Source organism: Dama dama, chromosome 16 (genome assembly GCF_033118175.1).
Source record: "Dama dama isolate Ldn47 chromosome 16, ASM3311817v1, whole genome shotgun sequence".
Lineage (NCBI taxonomy): Eukaryota > Metazoa > Chordata > Mammalia > Artiodactyla > Cervidae > Dama > Dama dama.
This window is the reverse complement of record NC_083696.1, coordinates 32,267,456-32,285,334: the sequence shown is the minus strand read 5'-3', so window position 1 is coordinate 32,285,334 and position 17,879 is coordinate 32,267,456. Positions and strand designations below refer to the sequence as shown.

The following is a 17,879-nucleotide window of genomic DNA, read 5'->3' as shown; positions in this document are numbered from 1 at the left end:
TGGAGGATGGGAGCCCTTGGATCTGACCTTGCTCCTCCTTCCTCTCCTTCTCCCTGCCCCACCACTCTCTTTTCTCCTTCCTTCCTCAGGCCTACTCAACATCAAATCCAATAGATGGTAAGTCAACGTTTTCTTTCCCAGTCCCACTAAGCGGGATTCTAGAGTTTTGGTTCTGTGAGTCAAGTTCAATGTGAGATTAATAGTAACATCAACAGTAGTAATAACAGCCAAAGTACTGCTCAGAACACTTGACATACGTGTTCTCCATTAGTCCTCAGAGCAAGGTACTGAGGAGGCACATCTGTCTTTGCCAGTTTGGGTACAGCCAGCTGTTCTGTCAACAATGCTGCCTTACAAACCAAAACTCTGTGGCCTTCAACCATGAACACTTTTTCTTGCATTCACAGGTTTGCAGGTGGACTCTCTGGTTCAACTGAGTAGCCTGGGCTCAGCTGGGCATCTGCTCAAGCTGCCCATGAGCTACGCTGGGCTCCATGTGTATCTGCCAGGCCATAGGGACAGTGAGACGGGCTGGGGCCCATGACTGCAGTCCTTGCACTTGGACAAACATCTCCTCTTCTCAGAAGCAACAGAATACAAAAAAACTATAGCACTGAAACATATACATTACCATATGTAAAATAGATGACCAGTGTGAGTTTGATGTATAAAGCAGGGCACCCAAAGCCAGTGTTCTGTGACAACCTGGGAGAGGGTTCAAGATGGAGGGGACACATATATACCTGTGGCCGATCCATATTGATGTATGGCAAAAACCATCACAATGTTGTAAAGTAATTATCCCCCTGTGAAGGACAGAGACGCCTGACATGCTGCAGTCCTTGGGGTCTCAAAGAGTCAGACACAACTGAGCGGCTAAACAATTATCCTCCGATTAAAATAAATAAATACTATTTTTAAAAATAAATAAAAATTAAAAATATAGGGTTATCGTTACTAACAAAAATAAATGGAAAAAAATTAAAAATAACTGTGCATGCAGGGCAAATTGCAAACAGCAAGTTATAAAAAGGCCAAAACCCAGCTGCCAGTTCTGAGGTGTAGGGAGCAAAAGCAGGGTCCTCCACATGATCCCTGCACACAGCACCTCCAAGGAGCTGTTAGATCACTAGGCTCCGCCTCCTGCCCTTCTAACCAACTCCCCCACTGCCCTCACTCCATTGAAGGGACCAGCTCACTGCCCAGAAAGTGAGCAAGGAACCCTGTTACCTGTTTTTGCTCCCTCATGTTCCAAGAACCTCTTCATGTCTTGAACAGAAGCACAGGTAACTCTGGTGCGACTGTCCCTGTCCATTTTCCCCCCTGGGCTATGGAGCAGGCTGCAGCAGTCCCTGGCTCAGAGTGTGGGCCTGTTTCTGAGGGCTCCCTGTGAGCTTGTCATTCAGGGGCAGCTAGTGGCCTGAGGGAGCTGGGGGTCAGCTACAAACTCAACCCCAAAGACGGGAGTTGTGAGGCAAACCTAAGAAACCCAATTGGTTGTTGAATCCAAAAGTGAAATCAGGGGTTGATACCCTTCCAGTCATTCTTTATCTTTCTAAAATGTAACACTAATCCTATTATTTATTTGCTTAAGATCCTTCTGTAGCTCCCCATTGGCTTATGAATACAAACTCTGCAGCATAGCTTCCTAGTCCCTTCATGACCTGAGCACACTCCCCCCACCTCTCTTCACCTGCCCAGCACCAGCCTCTGTGCATCTCACTCCCTCTGCCTGGAATACCTTCCCACCACCCTCATCTCCATTACCAGCTCCCTTCTCCACCTTTCAAGCCCCCACATCCTTTAAGATCCAGCTGGTCTCATATCCCTGTACCTTTCTCAGACGTCCATTTGGGGATTGGTCGTTCCCAAGTGCCCCCTTGGCAATCTTGTCCCTGCAAAATTGGCATCGTTGTTTATTGAAGTCAGGCCTATCTCCTCCATGGGACTCCGAGTTCCTTGTAGATAAGAACCACGTCTTACTCACTTTCACATTCCTTTCACTTGCCACAGTACCATGTACCTCAGTATTTAATAAAAGTTTGACAGATCAATGAGTGAATGAGTGCTCTCAACTAAGAGCTGCCAAGCTCATAAGCAGATTTTCTACGTGTCCAAATCAAAAGGCAGTTAGAATTTCTCTTAAAAGACGAGAACCATTAAATCATTGAGGCAATAGGAAAAACAAAAAAACAAAAATTTTTGGATAGTCCTACAAACAATAGAAAGTGCAACTTCTAAACAAGGGATAAGAACATTAAACATAAAGCTTTGGGGGAAAAATAACCAGTCCTGAGGTTCTTTTTTCTACAATTCTGAAAAGAATCAAAATCTTAACCAATATTTGGGCCTTTTGACATTTTATGCCTTTCAAAATACAGAATGTACCAGCATAACCATGAACCAATGATCAGACAAGAAGTGTCACTGAAAAGTCCATTACCAAATCCCATTTGCCCAGATTTCTCATTTCACATGAGCTATCATCTTGCTGCTCTCCTATCTCACCTCTTAAAAGCCTCGTTATTAGGCATGGGGAGTGCATATTTGGATGGTAGAGTATTTGCAATTATCCTTTAAGGTGCTTCCCAAAGCTATAAAGTAAGAGCTATAAATGGCAAGATGGGCAATGTAATTGTCAACAGAATATGAAACAACTTTGAAACTGAGTCAGTCCTGCTCAGCCTAAACTGATGGTGCAAGTAGAGTGTATGTATCAGGGGGATCTGATAAAGGGGGTTCAGAGAGCTGAGTCAGAAAATAGGGTGGCCTAAGGCAAGCCTCTTACCCTCTCTTGGACTGAATTCATCTAAAAAAGGAGGAGAGACTCGGTGACCTCTGAGGGCCTTTTCAGCACTTAAGATTCTACAGGACAGAAAATCTCTGAAATACGAAGTAGAATAAACAAAATAGAGTCAAATGGGCCACCACCCACAGGTTACACTATTTACTAAGCTGTTCTTTTGTCCCAGGCTTTGTACTTCACACCGTACAAATCTGGGTTTCTATAACCTCACAAGCTATAACAATATTTGGTGAATAAATTAAAGAGACAGTAAATCCAAGCTAATACACTACACCTATGAAAGGGCATCCTCAGCCCCACAGGTTATTTAAATCAGATTCTACTTACACAACAATATGAGAGATTCCTTAAGCCCTCCCAGTAAGCCTTGTGAGGCTTACTCAAAAGGAGGCATACGACAGGGGCCAGCCCATAAACAGAGATACTCCTGAGAAGTTAAATGTGATGGCCGTCCTGCTACAGTTCCCGAGTTAGCAAGGGGCCTGAGATTGGTTAATAGTGTTCCACTGTACTGTTCCTTGGGGGTATAAGCAAAATGACAGGCACACATAAATATACCATGCTTGAACCACACTGGTCATAAAATATACTCCCTGTGAGATACTGTGGAATCTGGGATGAAATTTTGTAAAATCCCTAATATGGTAGTCCTCAGTAGTCACTTTCCTGCTCAACTTAAGAATCAAGTGATGTCCCAACATTCATTAATTGTATGATCTTTAGCAAGTTAGCTTTCCCATCTATGAAATGGGGATAATAGTACCTGTCGTAGGGCTGTTGTGAAGATTAAATAGGCATATACACAGTACATAGGTCAGTACCTATAACACAGTAGGTGCTCTGCAAATGCTAGTCTTTATTATCATCAAAGTGAAAAGCATTATTTTATTCACTCCAGGTATAGGACAGATGGACATGCTTTGGAGTGGTATTACTAAAAGCTTTTGTAAATTTGATGGGCTTAAAGATGGGCCAAGAACTCAATCATAAACTAATACAAATATAAGGTTGGAGTGTTTGGGTCATCTTACTCTTGTCTTACATTATAAAAGGCTATATTCCTCTAACTAAAATTCAATCTAGAAAGACAGGTTAAAAAACAGCTTATTTCTAAATCTTATTGATTGGCCCTCAGTTAAAGTGATAAAAAAGAAGAAGGTATCTTCCTGGTAAAAATATAAATTTATTTTTAAATATACTTTAGGTTGAGATGTACTTTAGGTCTATGAGATACAACTAACTTTAGGTAAGAAAATTAGACAAAAATCTTTTCCCTCACCATTATAGTTAGAAAAGCAGCCTTAAGAGAAAGCAGAAAAGACAGAGAAAGACTTGTACAAAACCATTACCTATTTGAGTAAACATGAAATAAAAAAGACTCCAGACTCTCTTTCCTTAAAAAAAAAAAAAATATATATATATATATATATGTGTGTGTGCATATATATATATACACATAAATGTATATATTGAGTTGAGTTACATCAGTGAGACCAATGAGCACATATAATGGGATGAAGTTGTAATATTGTAATATTACAATATATATTGTAATATATATATATATATGTAATGGTTAGAAACAAAAACTGGATGGACTGCCTTCTTCCTAACTATCCATAAAAATACTGGTTTGGAAAATATGAGAATCATTCCATAGGCTAAAAGAACAAATGTTTCCATTGAGAGTGTTTTCTCGAAGCACCCAGGAGAGTGCTTCAGGCACAGCTGATCCTGTCGGGCTTCGCTCTGCCCGCCGGCCTGAGGAACCCCGTGGAGCGCAATGATAGCACAGTTGCCTATTTCCCCAGTGTCATCAAACTCCCTCCACAAGGCTGATGGGCTGGCTTGCCCACAGAGGTGGCGCAGGCCGCTGGTTACCACCTTTGAGAGAAGTGCAGGTGGTCGGCGGAGGCGCCCAAGGCGGGTCTGAGTCTCTGCTCTGCTATGCACCAAAGTCCAGGTAAATCATATGGCCTCTCAAAGCCCTGTGTTCCTCACATATTAAATGGAAATGCTCATGTCTGTCTTTATTAATAGTGTTTTTGTGAAGCTCAAATGACATAACTTAGAAAAAAACTTCTTAAATTTTAAAGAGCTGTTGAAATGCTCTTTATGCATCACCTGTGGATGAAAGGCAGGGATTTGCAGTTCTAAGAAGTGGCTGGATGGAAATTGCTTTGAGATTAGTAACTGAGTAATATTACAACTTCATCCCATTATATGTGCTCATTGGTCTCACTGACGTAACTCAACGAAGGGAGTTGTGTTCCCTCTCAGCTTGCTCCCTGGGTCCACCTTTTTGTATGATGCACCACAGAAGAGGTACTCACTTTCACTATTAATAGTTCACAACATTTGTGTCCTCCACTACTACAGAGCACTTTCAAGATACTGAAACGTCAGCTCTTGGGATAATGTTCTCCTGGAACAAGCCAGTAACAACAGGCTTCATCACTTAAGGAAATAATCTCTGAGTTTCAAGTAGGCAATGACAAAAACATGACTCCTTTCTTGCCTGATATATACAAAATAAACATGAGTTTGTCGACATGAGGGGCTTCCCTTGTGACTCAGCTGGTAAAGAATTCACCTGCAATGTGGGAGACCTGGGCTTGATCCCTGGGTTGGAAAGATCCCCTGGAGAAGGGAAAGGCTACCCACTACAGTATTCTGGCCTAAAGAAGTCCATGGACTATACCCATGGGATCGCAAAAATTTGGACATGACTGAGCGACTTTTACTTTCACTTTCTGTCTGACATATATGAGTGGATATCTGCTGTTTTGACCTTTCCAGAGTGTCTTTCCCTTGTAACTTCTCTTAAGACATGTGCTTTTCACGAAGCCACCCCTTCAGGGGTGGACAGTGAAGGTGCCTGGGTTGTCAGGTGGGTTTCAGACATACAAACCTGTGTAACAGACATAGGCTTCCCAGTAACAGAAAATTCCATTTAAATAGCCTAAACTCAGAAGGCAATTTATAGGCCCATGTAACTGATGCAACTGAGGTTTCCTGTACAGCCTGATGTGGGACTGAATTGAGAAAAAGACTCAGCTTCTCCATGTCTTTTTCCTTTGATGCTGGCTGTCTCAGGCGCACTCTCAGGGCTGCATGGCAGCTGTTAGCAGAATATCCTTCACCACCAAGGCAGGGTCTTCGTTCCAGCACTGCCTTCGCCAAGTCCCAACATTCTGTTTGGACTAGTTTAGATCACGGGCCCCCCGCAGATGGTCAGCAGAAACAAGGGCAGACTGACTCAGTTCAGGTCACATGCTCCACTCCGGAAGCTGGCAACCTCAGAACACACAGATTTTGAAAGCTGGTTAGGGCAAAGGGGAGACTGGGTGTGCCTGCTCCATCCTGTAAGTGATCTGGGTTAGACAGTGGTTTTTTGTTATTTTTTCATCTTGTGTAGCTCTTCAGGAGGGGGAAATAAAGGTTGGCAAAGACAGTTATACACTGGACTTCCTTCTATGTGAAATACAAATTATAATCCTTTAATATGATTTTTTTTAGATTCTGAAGTTTATCCTATCCAATCTATGCACTCTGTTTCAAGTGCTCATATGTTGAAAGAAAAAGAAAAGAGATGAAATGTCAAACATTTCTAAGAATTAAAAGGAGGAAAAACAATCATAGATAATACAAAATCTAAGAAAGTATAAATAATTTTTTTAAATGACACTGTAAACAGAGTACATAACTTGACTTTACTGTTTTACCATGAGCACTGAACATGAAAATATGGTCTTAAAATTTCCTACTTAATTACACCTTCAGCTAGAGAAAATAAGCTTACAGTGAAAATGACCTATTTTCAAAGATGTGGACTTCACATTTATTAAACACTAGCTAGCCTTTCTACTTTAATTTTCAATAATGAGCATCTTTGCCTTTTATAATTTCTTCACATTTGTCATTTATCATGGATCTTTATGTGGTTTAAAAGTACATTAAAAGTAATTGGAAGATCAGCATCAGAATTACTCTTTCCTGATCCTCACCTCATCTTCAGTTGGCATTCTATCAGTGATGTCTTTGAGATGGATAGTATCATACATTTGATATTATAAAAATAAACCTTTCTGAATACTCAGAGCCAGATCTCTTCAGCTCTTTAAAGCTATCTGGGTTTACAGCTAGAAAGGTACCATAAATCCATTTCCATTTCATGGGGGTGACCATCTTCTGCACAAATGCACACCCACAGAAACCCTGTCCACACTCACCAGTGTCAACCATGTCCCAGACTCCCAAATAACACTCTGACTAGCCTGCATGATGCCTCCCATGCCACCAAAACAGGGCCATTCATTTGGATTTAGGCACTGCCTACTTAGCAAACTCAAACTGGAAAAAAAAAATAGGTTTAATGACTCAATACCCTCAACAACCATCTGAGCTCTGTAGACTTGATCGGATTTGACAGAGGGTGCCAGCAGGTCCAAGCGCCTGAGTATAGAGAAGAAGGCATTTGAGGTGGGGCAGGAAGAGTAAGTGGCCATGGACCAAAGTTACTGTTCAGGTCTAGAAAGAGGAAGGCACCACAAAGGCAGACTTCCCACGGCCCGTGTCAGCCCAGTACAGGCAAGAAGTGCTTTATAAATATCGTTAATAGTGAGAAACAGCTGAAATGTAACATTTCAAGGACTAAATCTTCAAAACACTAATCATCATAAAGAAAATGAGACTTTCTTCTGAGTTTTCCTTTTTCTTTCTTTTTTGAGTTTTCCTTTTTCAAAGCAGGAATTTAAATATGCTTTCACCAGAGAAATATTTACTTAATAATTAATTATAATATTCTGTCATGTAAAGTAGAATTGGTGGATGTTAGTAGCTCAGTCGTGTCTGACTCTTTGCAACCGCATGGACTGTAACCCCCCCAGGCTCTTCTGTCCATGGAATTTTCCAGGCAAGAATACTGGAATGGGTTGCCATTTCCTTCTCCAGGGAGTCTTCCGGAGCCAGGGATCGAACCCTGGTCCTCTACCATTGCAGGCAGTCTTTACTGTCTGCGCCACCAGGGAAGCAATAATTAATGATAACATTCTGTCATATAAAATAGAATTGATGGGTTAATGTGCATGCTTAGTCACTCAGTCATGTCTGACTCTTTGTGATCCCATGGACTGTAGCCCACCACGCTCCTCTGTCCATGGAATTCTCCATGCAAGAATACTGGAGTGGGTTGCCATTTCCTTCTCAAGGGCATGTTCCCAACCCAGGGATCAAACCTGTGTCTTTTGCATTGGCAGGCAGGTTCTTCACCACTAACGCCACCTGGGAAGCCTTTCAATTAAGATATTGCTTCTACAGGTTTTTCCCTAATGGAGAACTAGGGTTTAACCTTTCACCAAAATAAGAGAAAAGTTCACTAATTTTCAATTAATATTTTATAATTATTAAAATAAATATAGGAAAGCAAAAAGATTTATAAAGATACATTTATCATCTCATTACTGTAATTTATTTCTGGATCATGCACAAAAACAACTCCATTAGTACACATTATATTATCCATTTCAGTGCTTATATTAAATATGATTACCTTAATTTGGATAATTGAAATTTAGAAGTATCATATTCACTGTGGTTAATGTACTATCCAAAGTGGAACACCAGCTTACTTATTTGTAATTAGGATTCAGACAAATTTCCATGTTTCTAAACACCACACAAAAACTGGTAGAGGTGGCAGAGACTGATTAAGAATGATACTTAATCCAGAACAAAATCCTGTATTCAAACAACACTATGACTGCAATAAAGAAAAAGCCATTGTGAGCCATAGGTTTTTGCCAGATGAATTTTATAAACTCAAGAAAGACTGACCCTCAAGCTTTTAACATTCCTCACTTGAGGGGGACAGGTAAAAGACAGCATCTCCTTCTTTGGTAAGAACATGAGGCTAATTGTCAAGAGACCTGGGCTAAAGCCCCAGTTCTGCCCCTCAGTGACCTTCTTGATCTCTGCCTATTTTCTTGACTCTACAAATTATCTTGCTCTAATTCATCTCTAGTGCTGACTTCCAATTCATGGGTCCTGTGATTCTTAGGAAACTGTGATAATAACAGAGTATCAGACCATATCAGCAGTTCATACAGTGTGACTCCAACAACATCACCAACCGAGAATTTTTAAGAAATGCACTTTTGGGGGCCCTGCCCCAGATTCACAGAATTAGTCATCTGTGTTTTGAGAAGCAAGTTCTCCAGGTGATTCTGATGTACACAATATACACACAATTTGAGAAACAATGGGTTAGATCAAAACTACAGTTATGAAATTCACATTTCCGAATGTGAAGTAAATCAAATAAGTCTAAATTCTAGACTTAGTTTATCAACCACGCTTCCCTGATAGCTCAGTTGGTAAAGAATCCGCCTGCAGGGCAGGAGGCCCTGGTTTGATTCCTAGGTCGGGAAGATCCGCTGGAGAAGGGATAGGCTACCCACACCAGTATTCCTGGGCTTCCCTTGTGGCTCAGCTGCTAAAGAATCCACCTACAATGCAGGAAGGCCTGGGTTCGATCCCTGGGTTGGGAAGGTCCCCTAGAGAAGGGAAAGGCTACCCACTCCAGTATTCTGCCAGGGAATTCCATGGACTGTATAATCCATGGGGTCACAGAGAGTCAGACATGACTGAGTGACTTTCACTTTCACTTTATCAGCCACATTCATCAGGATTATGGCACTGAAGGCATCTCAGTCATTTTATGAAACTCTAAAAAGATAAAGGTAAAATTCAAGGCACTTTTAGCTACAAATAGCCAATGACATTTAGTTTACCCCTATTTAGAAAAGTTAGGATTTAAATTATTTACTCTTCCAAAATTTATTGTTAGTCATCTCCTAACTATAAATAATTTCTCTTCAATTTTATGAATAATTATTTAATAAAAAGCATGTTCAGGTATGCAACATATACTAAAAGATATGCCTCATCAATATAAAGTATGATAGCAGCATATGGTAAGAGGTTTTTATACTGCTAACATAAGAAACACACACTTTGAGTTATTCTGCATATTCTAGTAGCTGCAGTTGCCTTTCATATAAGACTTTTCTGATTTTTAATTTCTAGTTTTGTAAGAGCCAAGAAAAGCTCACAGACATAGTGGCTCTATATTCCACCCTCCGAAAATACTATAGTTATATATGTGATTACCTTCTATTAATATATAAAACAATAAAATAATTAACTTTACAAATCATTAATTGTTAAATAAATAATGCTAAAGTATCCTCATATTTCCTAAATCAGGTCACCACCCACTAAGAGGGCTAGTTCAACTTCCCAATCTATTTAGTCTTTACTTTCTGAGATTAGTAAGAATTAGGCTATTTAGAGATAAGACCTCAATATTATGGCCCCTTGCTATGTTTTTAAACATGGTTCCTCTGGTACCAAAAAGAAGCCACACTGTGGGTGAAATGTCTCAAATAAGACAATGAAAATCGTTGATTTAGAAAGTGCAAAAATCTGAAACACTTTTATAATTTCTTTTTCATTATTACAGGTCTCTAAAGAAAGATTTTGAAAAATTCTCCAAAATATGTGAAGATAACATGCCAAAACTGAAGCACCCAAGCCCTGGCAAGTCTGTTCATATATTATCTTTTTGGATTTGCTTTGTTACAACAGAAACTTAGTTCTTAGAGCAGTTATCCAAAGTCATTGGACTTGTTTTATTTTGCTTCATAAATAAGAACAAAGTCATTCCTGTAGCAGGACAGCTTAAACTTGGGAAGATGTCACTACAAGAAAAGGCTGAAATTCACTGCCTTTTCTAGGACTCAGTTACAGTGTCAGCATGCCCTAAATGAATTCACGTCAGTACACTTAATAACTGCACAGCTCAGGAGATGCAGCATAAGCTTCATATACATTTAGCACTGGCTCATACCCTCACTACATTTTTAAAGCTTTTAAACAGTCTGCAGCCAGAGAAGGCAAATGGCACCCCACTCCAGTACTCTCTTGCCTTGAGAATCCCATAGATGGAGGAGCCTGGCAGGCTTCTGTCCATGGGGTCACTGGGAGTTGGACATGACTAAGCGCCTTCACTTTCACTTTTCACTTTCGTGCACTGGAGAAGGAAATGGCAACCCACCCCAGTGTTCTTGCCTGGAGAATCCCAGGGACGGGGGAGCCTGGTGGGCTGCCCTCTATGGGGTGGCACAGAGTCGGACACGACTGAAGTGACTTAGCAGCAGCAGCAGCAACGGTCTGCAGCAGCAGACTTTAGGTGCACCCACGAGACAGAATTTTAGAGAAAAGAGCTGTTCAAATATATTTTTTACGATAGGTATGCCTCTACTATATAAACAATGCTAGTAAATTAAGCACTTTTTTCCACAAATTTTTATCAATGTATTCAGATGTCAGATTATTATAATATTTCCCCAAAGATTCCATAGACCAAATAATCTGAGCTGGTTAAAAAGGATGACGAAATGAATGCAACATTTAATATAGTTTTTATTTAATTTGGTAAATGTAGAATGTAATGGTTTCAAGGCAAACTCTGGATGATTTCAGTCACAACTCAACAGTTAACATGATTGTGAAGAACAGTCTTATCTTCAATATCTACCCATCCTTACACAGACACATCTACAGGAATCCATGTACATATATATTAGTTTTCAGTAACTCAGGATTCTCAACAACTCTGGAATTTAGACTTTATGTTCTCACACACTTCAAAATTATCCATTTGATGCAGGATATATAACCATAAGGAGATTAAAAACTCATGCAGTGACACTCAGAGTTTTTTTTAAAAAGTAAATCCAATATTTGATACTTCAATGCTATGTAAAGTGCATTGAATATCTAAAATAAAACAAGTGCCAATTTTATCATGAATTAATAACATATTTATTGTCTTGAAACCAAACAGGTCCAAGATGCTTTCCGTCTTTCTGAGTCAGCTTTCTATAAAGTCATTTCTCTCACACTTCCTATGTAACAAAAACCAAGATATTTCACTTCTTCTTTGCAATTAATAAGTGATGGCAAAGAGTTCAAGATAAGTATGTTCTTGATTCAGAGTCAGAAAGTACTTCTTCTTGGGCAGAAGGTTCATAGTCTCCTGTGTTTTCAGCCAATTCAATATCTAAGTCATCATTACTTTCTGCACTGTAATCAACTTCTTCAAGGAATCGAGGTTCATCTTCATCCAAAACATAAGTGGTGGGGCTGTAGCCAAAGCATACAGAACACATAAGACTTAGTTAGGTTACAAGGCTTTAAAATAAGATTATTTGACTATATACTGGATTAACATTGATTTCAATACAATACAAGTAGTAGTTTGGGTTAATTTTTAAAATGTTATCCAAATGAACAAATTAAGACATTTGTAATAGCTGAAAATAACTGCATTGATAATACAGGGTGAAATGCTAACTTAATTATATGACAAGAGTATCGATATATATCCTACAATTAGATAGCTAAAAAAAAAAATGGACTCTCTCAGTAGGTTACTTCATTGAAGGATTTCATCAATTTGTAAGCTTAGGAGTTTATTTTGATCACTGTAAGTCAAGTAAAAGATAATTTCAAGAGGCTTTATAAGAAACTGTGGTATCTAATTGGTTCCTCCAGTAATACCCTGAAACCACTTATTCTAAGTCTACAATCATTTGCCATAAGAACAGTCCATATACCCATCCTCACAGTCTCCACTGGTCAAGAATAAAAATAAAAACAAGGGAACATTCTATACCCAGATTAATTACTTTCCCTTGGGATACAGAAGACATTTGCTTAAAAGCGCTAAGTGCTTCTAAATATTTCATTAGGTAGGCTGTTTGGGATTAAGGCAACCCTTCCACTAGGTAACATATTCTTTCCTCTTCAAAAAAAACATCAAATATTCTGATTTCTCCCCATTTGGGAGACTTTACACACACACACACACACACACACACAAAGAAACATTACAGAAACATCTCAACACCCCCCTTTTGTGACCAAAAGAATCTAAGTTTCATACAGATGTATGTTTGTTTATAACCTACCTACTTCCAAAAAAGAATTTCCTATTGCTGATGCAATTAAAAGCTATAAAATCAGACAATAAAAAAAGGAACAATAATATTTTCAAATGAGCAGAGAAGCTGATGTTATCATGCACCAAAAATGAAAGAATTCCTGCAACTGAATACTAAATTCAGTTCAAATATCTGAAGTTTAAACAGAAAAGACAAGTTAATGGATTATATGGTTCTAATTTTATGAGAAGGCAAAACTCATCCGATGAGAGTATCATTTTTCCTAGAATTGTTTTAATATTGCTCATTAAAGGAAAGAGAAAAATATATTGCAAAATCAACTTGATCTTGCATAGTAAACTTCCTCTTAAACGTTCAGAGCTTGCACCATGACACAGTGGTACTGATAAACCAGGCTGAGTGGTCTGGAGGCTACACAAGACTTTACAGCACATCTAATGTTCAAAAGAACAATTTCATTGTTACACAACTAAAATATCATCACTCTGTTAGGATTTTAGGAAAAAAAGTTGAATTAATTATTTGCCTTTAAAATGACAATTATTCTTTTACTTTCAAAAACCTATGATTCATTCTATTTTGACCATGGTGCTTCAAATTTTCAGGGTGTTTTTCTCTCTGCAATTTTTTGGAAGAGTTTGAGCAGAGAGGTGTTATTGCTTCTCTAGGCCTAGGCTTTGGTTTGCTGGAAGCTTTTTGATCACAGTTTTTATTTCAGAGCTTGCAATTGATCTGTTCATATTTTGTCTTCAGTGCTTGTGATTAGTCTGTTCATATATGTCCTCCTGGTTCAGTCTTGGAAGGTTGTACTTTTCTAAGAATTTGTCCATTTCTTTCAGGCTGTCCATTTTATTGGCATATAGTTGCTTGTAGTAGCCTCTTATGATGTTTTGTATTTCTGTGGTGTGAGTCGTAACTTCTCCTTTTTCATTTCTAATGTTACTGACTTGAGTATTCTTTTTCCTGATGAATCTGGCTAATGGTTTGTCAAGTTTGTTCATCTCAAAGAACCAGCTTTTAGTTTTATTGATCTTTGCCATTGTTTTCTTCATTTCTTTTTCACTTTTTTCTGCTGACCTTTCCTTCTACTAATTTTGTGTGTTTTTTGTTCTTTTTCTAGTTGCTTTAGGTGTAAGGTTAAGCTGCTTATTTGATGATTTTCTTGTTTCTTGAGGTAGGCTTGTATTACTTTAAACTTCTCGCTTAGTACTGCTTTTGCTGCATGCCATAGGCTTTGTTGTGTTTTTCTTGTCATCTGTTTCTAGGTGTTTTTTCATCTCTTCTTTGACTTCTTCAGTGACCTCTTGGTTATTTACAGGCATACTGTTTAGCTTTCATGTGTTTTTATTTTTTATTTTTTTACAGTTTTCCCCCTGTAATTGATACCTAGTTTCATAGCATTGTGGTTAAAAAAAAAAAAAAAAGCTTGATATGATTTCAATTTTCTTAAATTTACCAAAGCTTGATTTGTGACCCAAGATGTAATTTCTCCTTAAGAATGTTCCATGTGCACTAGATGATAAATGTATATTTTGCTGCTTTTGAATGGAATATCCTGTAGATATCAATTAGGTCCATCTGATCTAATGTGTTATTTAAGGCTTATGTTTCCTTATTAATTTTCTGTTTGGATGATCTGTCCATTGCTGTGATTTAAGTGTTATAGTCCTCCACCATTATTTGTGTTACTGTTGATTTCCCCTTTTATAGCTGTTAGCATTTGCCTTATATATTGAGGTGCTCCTTTGTTGGGTGCAGATATGTTTACAGTTGTTATATCTTCTTCTTGGGTTGATTTCTTGATCAATAATTACTGTTCTTCCTACATAACAGTCTTTATTCTAAAGTCTATTTTATCTGTGATGAGTATTGCTACTCTAGCTTTCTTTGGATATCCACTTGCACGGAATATTTTTTTTCCAGCTCCTCACTTTCAGTCTGTATTGTTTCCCTAGGTCTGAAGAGGGTCTCCTGTACATAGCATATATATGGATCTTGCTTTTGTATCCATTCAGCCAGTCTGTGTCTTTTGTTTGGAACATTTAATCTATTTACATTTAAAGTAATTATTGATATTATGATCCTATTACCATTTACTTTATTGTTCTGGGTTTGTTTTTGCAGGTCTTTTCTTTCTCCTGTGTTTCTTGCCTAGAGAAGTTCCCTTAGCATTTGTTGTAAAGCTGGTCTGGTGGGTGCTGAATTCTCTTAACTTTTGCTTGTCTGTAAAGCTTTTGATTTCTCTGTCAAATCTGAATGAGATCCTTGCTGGGTAGAATGATCTTGGTTGTAGGTTTAGCGATTTGCTAGGAAAATTTACAAGATTCAGCACCGAGTTATATTCAAAGCTATTACTTATTACACTGAAAATACACAAAGCAAAATCAACCAAGAGAAAAGGTGCATGGGGCAAAGTACAGAGGAAACCAAGGGCCAGCAAGAGCCAGAGCCAAGAGGTAGAGGAGTCATCAAAACTTTCAGCAATTTCAAAAGAATGGAGGCAAAAGCTGGAGTTCCAGGCTGCCAAGTTTCCTGGAAGAAAGGAGTTACAGAGATGTGATACCCAATGGTTTTTCTCTAGTGGCATTTGACAAATTCTTAAAATACACTGAGCAAGAAGCTAAAAAGCAAAGCAGAAAGCAGCAAAACAAATACAACAGAAAATAACAAAATTTGGGGCAGTCTTGTGAGAAACCCTGGGCCTACAACTGTGACCTCTGGAAGGCGACAACTTAGAAAGGGGGGAGGGATAAATAAAGAATTACATGTTTCATAAGTTTTACAAACCTACCTCAAATCAGCTCAGTTCCTCACTAAACTGGGGCAATCTGCCCTATACTATGGCCTGTCAGAGGAGAGAATGAATCCTCTTCAAATGAATATGTGCTCTTCTTATTCTAACAGTCTTATTTTGAAGTTTCAAATAGACATCTATATCTATGTAAGAAGAATAATTTTATTCCTTTTCTTAAGTTTTTTTTTTTCATGTGTACTGTTTTTTTTAAACATCTTTATTAAATTTGGTACAATATTGCTTCTGTTTTATATTTTGGTTTTTTGGCCACGAGGCATGTGGAATTTTAGCTCCCCAGCCAGGTATCAAACACATACCCCACTGGAAATGCTGCTTAATGGTATGAGGATCTCCTCTGAGCAGATGATTAAAAAAAAAAAAAAAAAGGTATTAGATAGAGGTGATTGTACAATATTGTGAACATACTAAATGCCATTAAATTGTTCACTTTAAAATGGTAAATTTTATGCTGTGTGAATTTCATCTCAATTAAAAAAAAAATCCAAACACTATTTGATTATAAGATAGTAAAATAGGCTTCCTTTAAAACATGGCTGTATTTTTAATTACAATAAAACAGTATAGAGTTTGGTATTTTTCAACTTTACTTTCCCATAATGTTTTAAAACATACTTAAACTTAAAATCATATGCTTAATATCCTGAAATTTAGTCACCATCACAAATCCTAATGAGAAACATTATTAAAATGTTTTACCAGGTCTCAAATCCTTTAAAAGAGGGTCACTAAAAATACTGTTTAATAGTTCAGCTAACAGGTAAAAACACTTTTGCTGGGGACTTCCCTGGTGGTCCAATGATTTAAGACACTACACTCCCAATCCAAGTAGCCCAGGTTCGATCCCTGGTTAGGAAGCTACAGCCTGCATGCTGCAACTAAGCCCACAAATGGCAATGAAGATTCCAAGTGCTGCCACTAAGACCCAGTGCAGCCAAATAAAAAAAATTTTTTTTGCTAAGTTCAAAAACACTATGTGGCCGTGCACGGTCAGGCCACTCAAGATGGTTTTACTCCTGCTCTGCGTACATCCCCGCCCAAGGAGTCCTCGCCTTACCCACAGCCTGTTCACATGACCAACCTCCCCTCTTAATCGTACAGATTAATCAATAACTCACCCCACCTCCCATTCCCCACTCCTAGCTAGTGGCTGTTCTACTTTTTGGATCAGAATGGTTCCAGTTCAGTTCAGTTGCTCAGTCATGTCTGACTCCTTGTGACCCCATGAACTGCAGCATGCCAGGCCTCCCTGTCCATCACCAACTCCTGGAGTTTACTCAAACTCATGTCCATTGAGTCAGTGATGCAATCCAACCATCTCATCCTCTGTCATCCCCTTCTCCTCCCACTTTTAATCTTTCCCAGCATCAGGGTCTTTTCTAATGAGTCAGCTCTTCGTATCAGGTGGCCAAAGTACTGGAGTTTCAGCTTCAGCATCAGTCCTTCCAATGAACACCCAGGACTGATCTCCTTTAGGATGGACTGGTTGGATCTCCTTGCAGTCCAAGGGACTCTCAAGAGTTTTCTCCAACACCACAGTTCAAAAGCATCAATTCTTCAGCGCTCAGCTTTCTTTATAGTCCAACTCTCACCTCCATACGTGACTACTGGAAAAACTACAGCTTTGACTAGTCAGAACTTTGTCAGCAAAGTAATATCTCTGCTTTTTAATATGCTGTCTAGGTTGGTCATAACTTTTCTTCCAAGGAGTAAGCATTAACTTTTAATTTCATGGCTGCAATCACCATTTGCAGTGATTTTGGAGCCCCAAAAAAAGAAAGTCTATCACTGTTTCCACTGTTTCCCCATCCATTTGCCATGAAGTGATGGGACGAGATGTCATGATCTTAGTTTTCTGCATGGTGAGCTTTAAGAATGGCTCCACCCACTATTAATAATTTATCAAAGTGATGATGAGGAACAGGCCCTTCTGCTGGTTTCCCTGGCAACTGATGAGACAACCTGATGCCAATTCCCTGTAAAACTGGTAACACCCACCCCCTCCACCATAGCAAGAACTGCTGCCCACTGTCTTACACAGGATCTTACATCAGGCGTGTTAAGACTCACTATTAAAGAAAACCACTGATCTCTCTAGCTATCTCTGGATGCTTTATTTGGTCTTACGGCTGGGCAATTACAAGAATTTCAGGCCTGTAGGGTGCAGCCCAACAAGGTTTAAGTTCTTAAATGACTTTCACAAACATTCCCAGCTTTGACCTAAAAGAAACAC

The 17,879-nt window shown here is 38.8% G+C and overlaps 1 protein-coding gene across 3 annotated transcripts in view; it reads right to left on the bottom strand.

Annotated features, from left to right (window-relative positions):
- Window positions 1-11,270: 11,270 nt before the first annotated feature.
- The window catches only part of AGTPBP1 (ATP/GTP binding carboxypeptidase 1), a 180,513-nt gene continuing 173,904 nt past the window's right edge, over window positions 11,271-17,879 (bottom strand). For all 3 annotated transcript variants that reach the window (XM_061163732.1, XM_061163733.1, XM_061163734.1), the window contains one exon: window positions 11,271-12,013. In XM_061163732.1, the coding sequence (XP_061019715.1) occupies window positions 11,839-12,013 (175 nt within the window). In that variant the 3' untranslated portion in view covers window positions 11,271-11,838. The remainder of the gene's footprint in view (window positions 12,014-17,879) is intronic.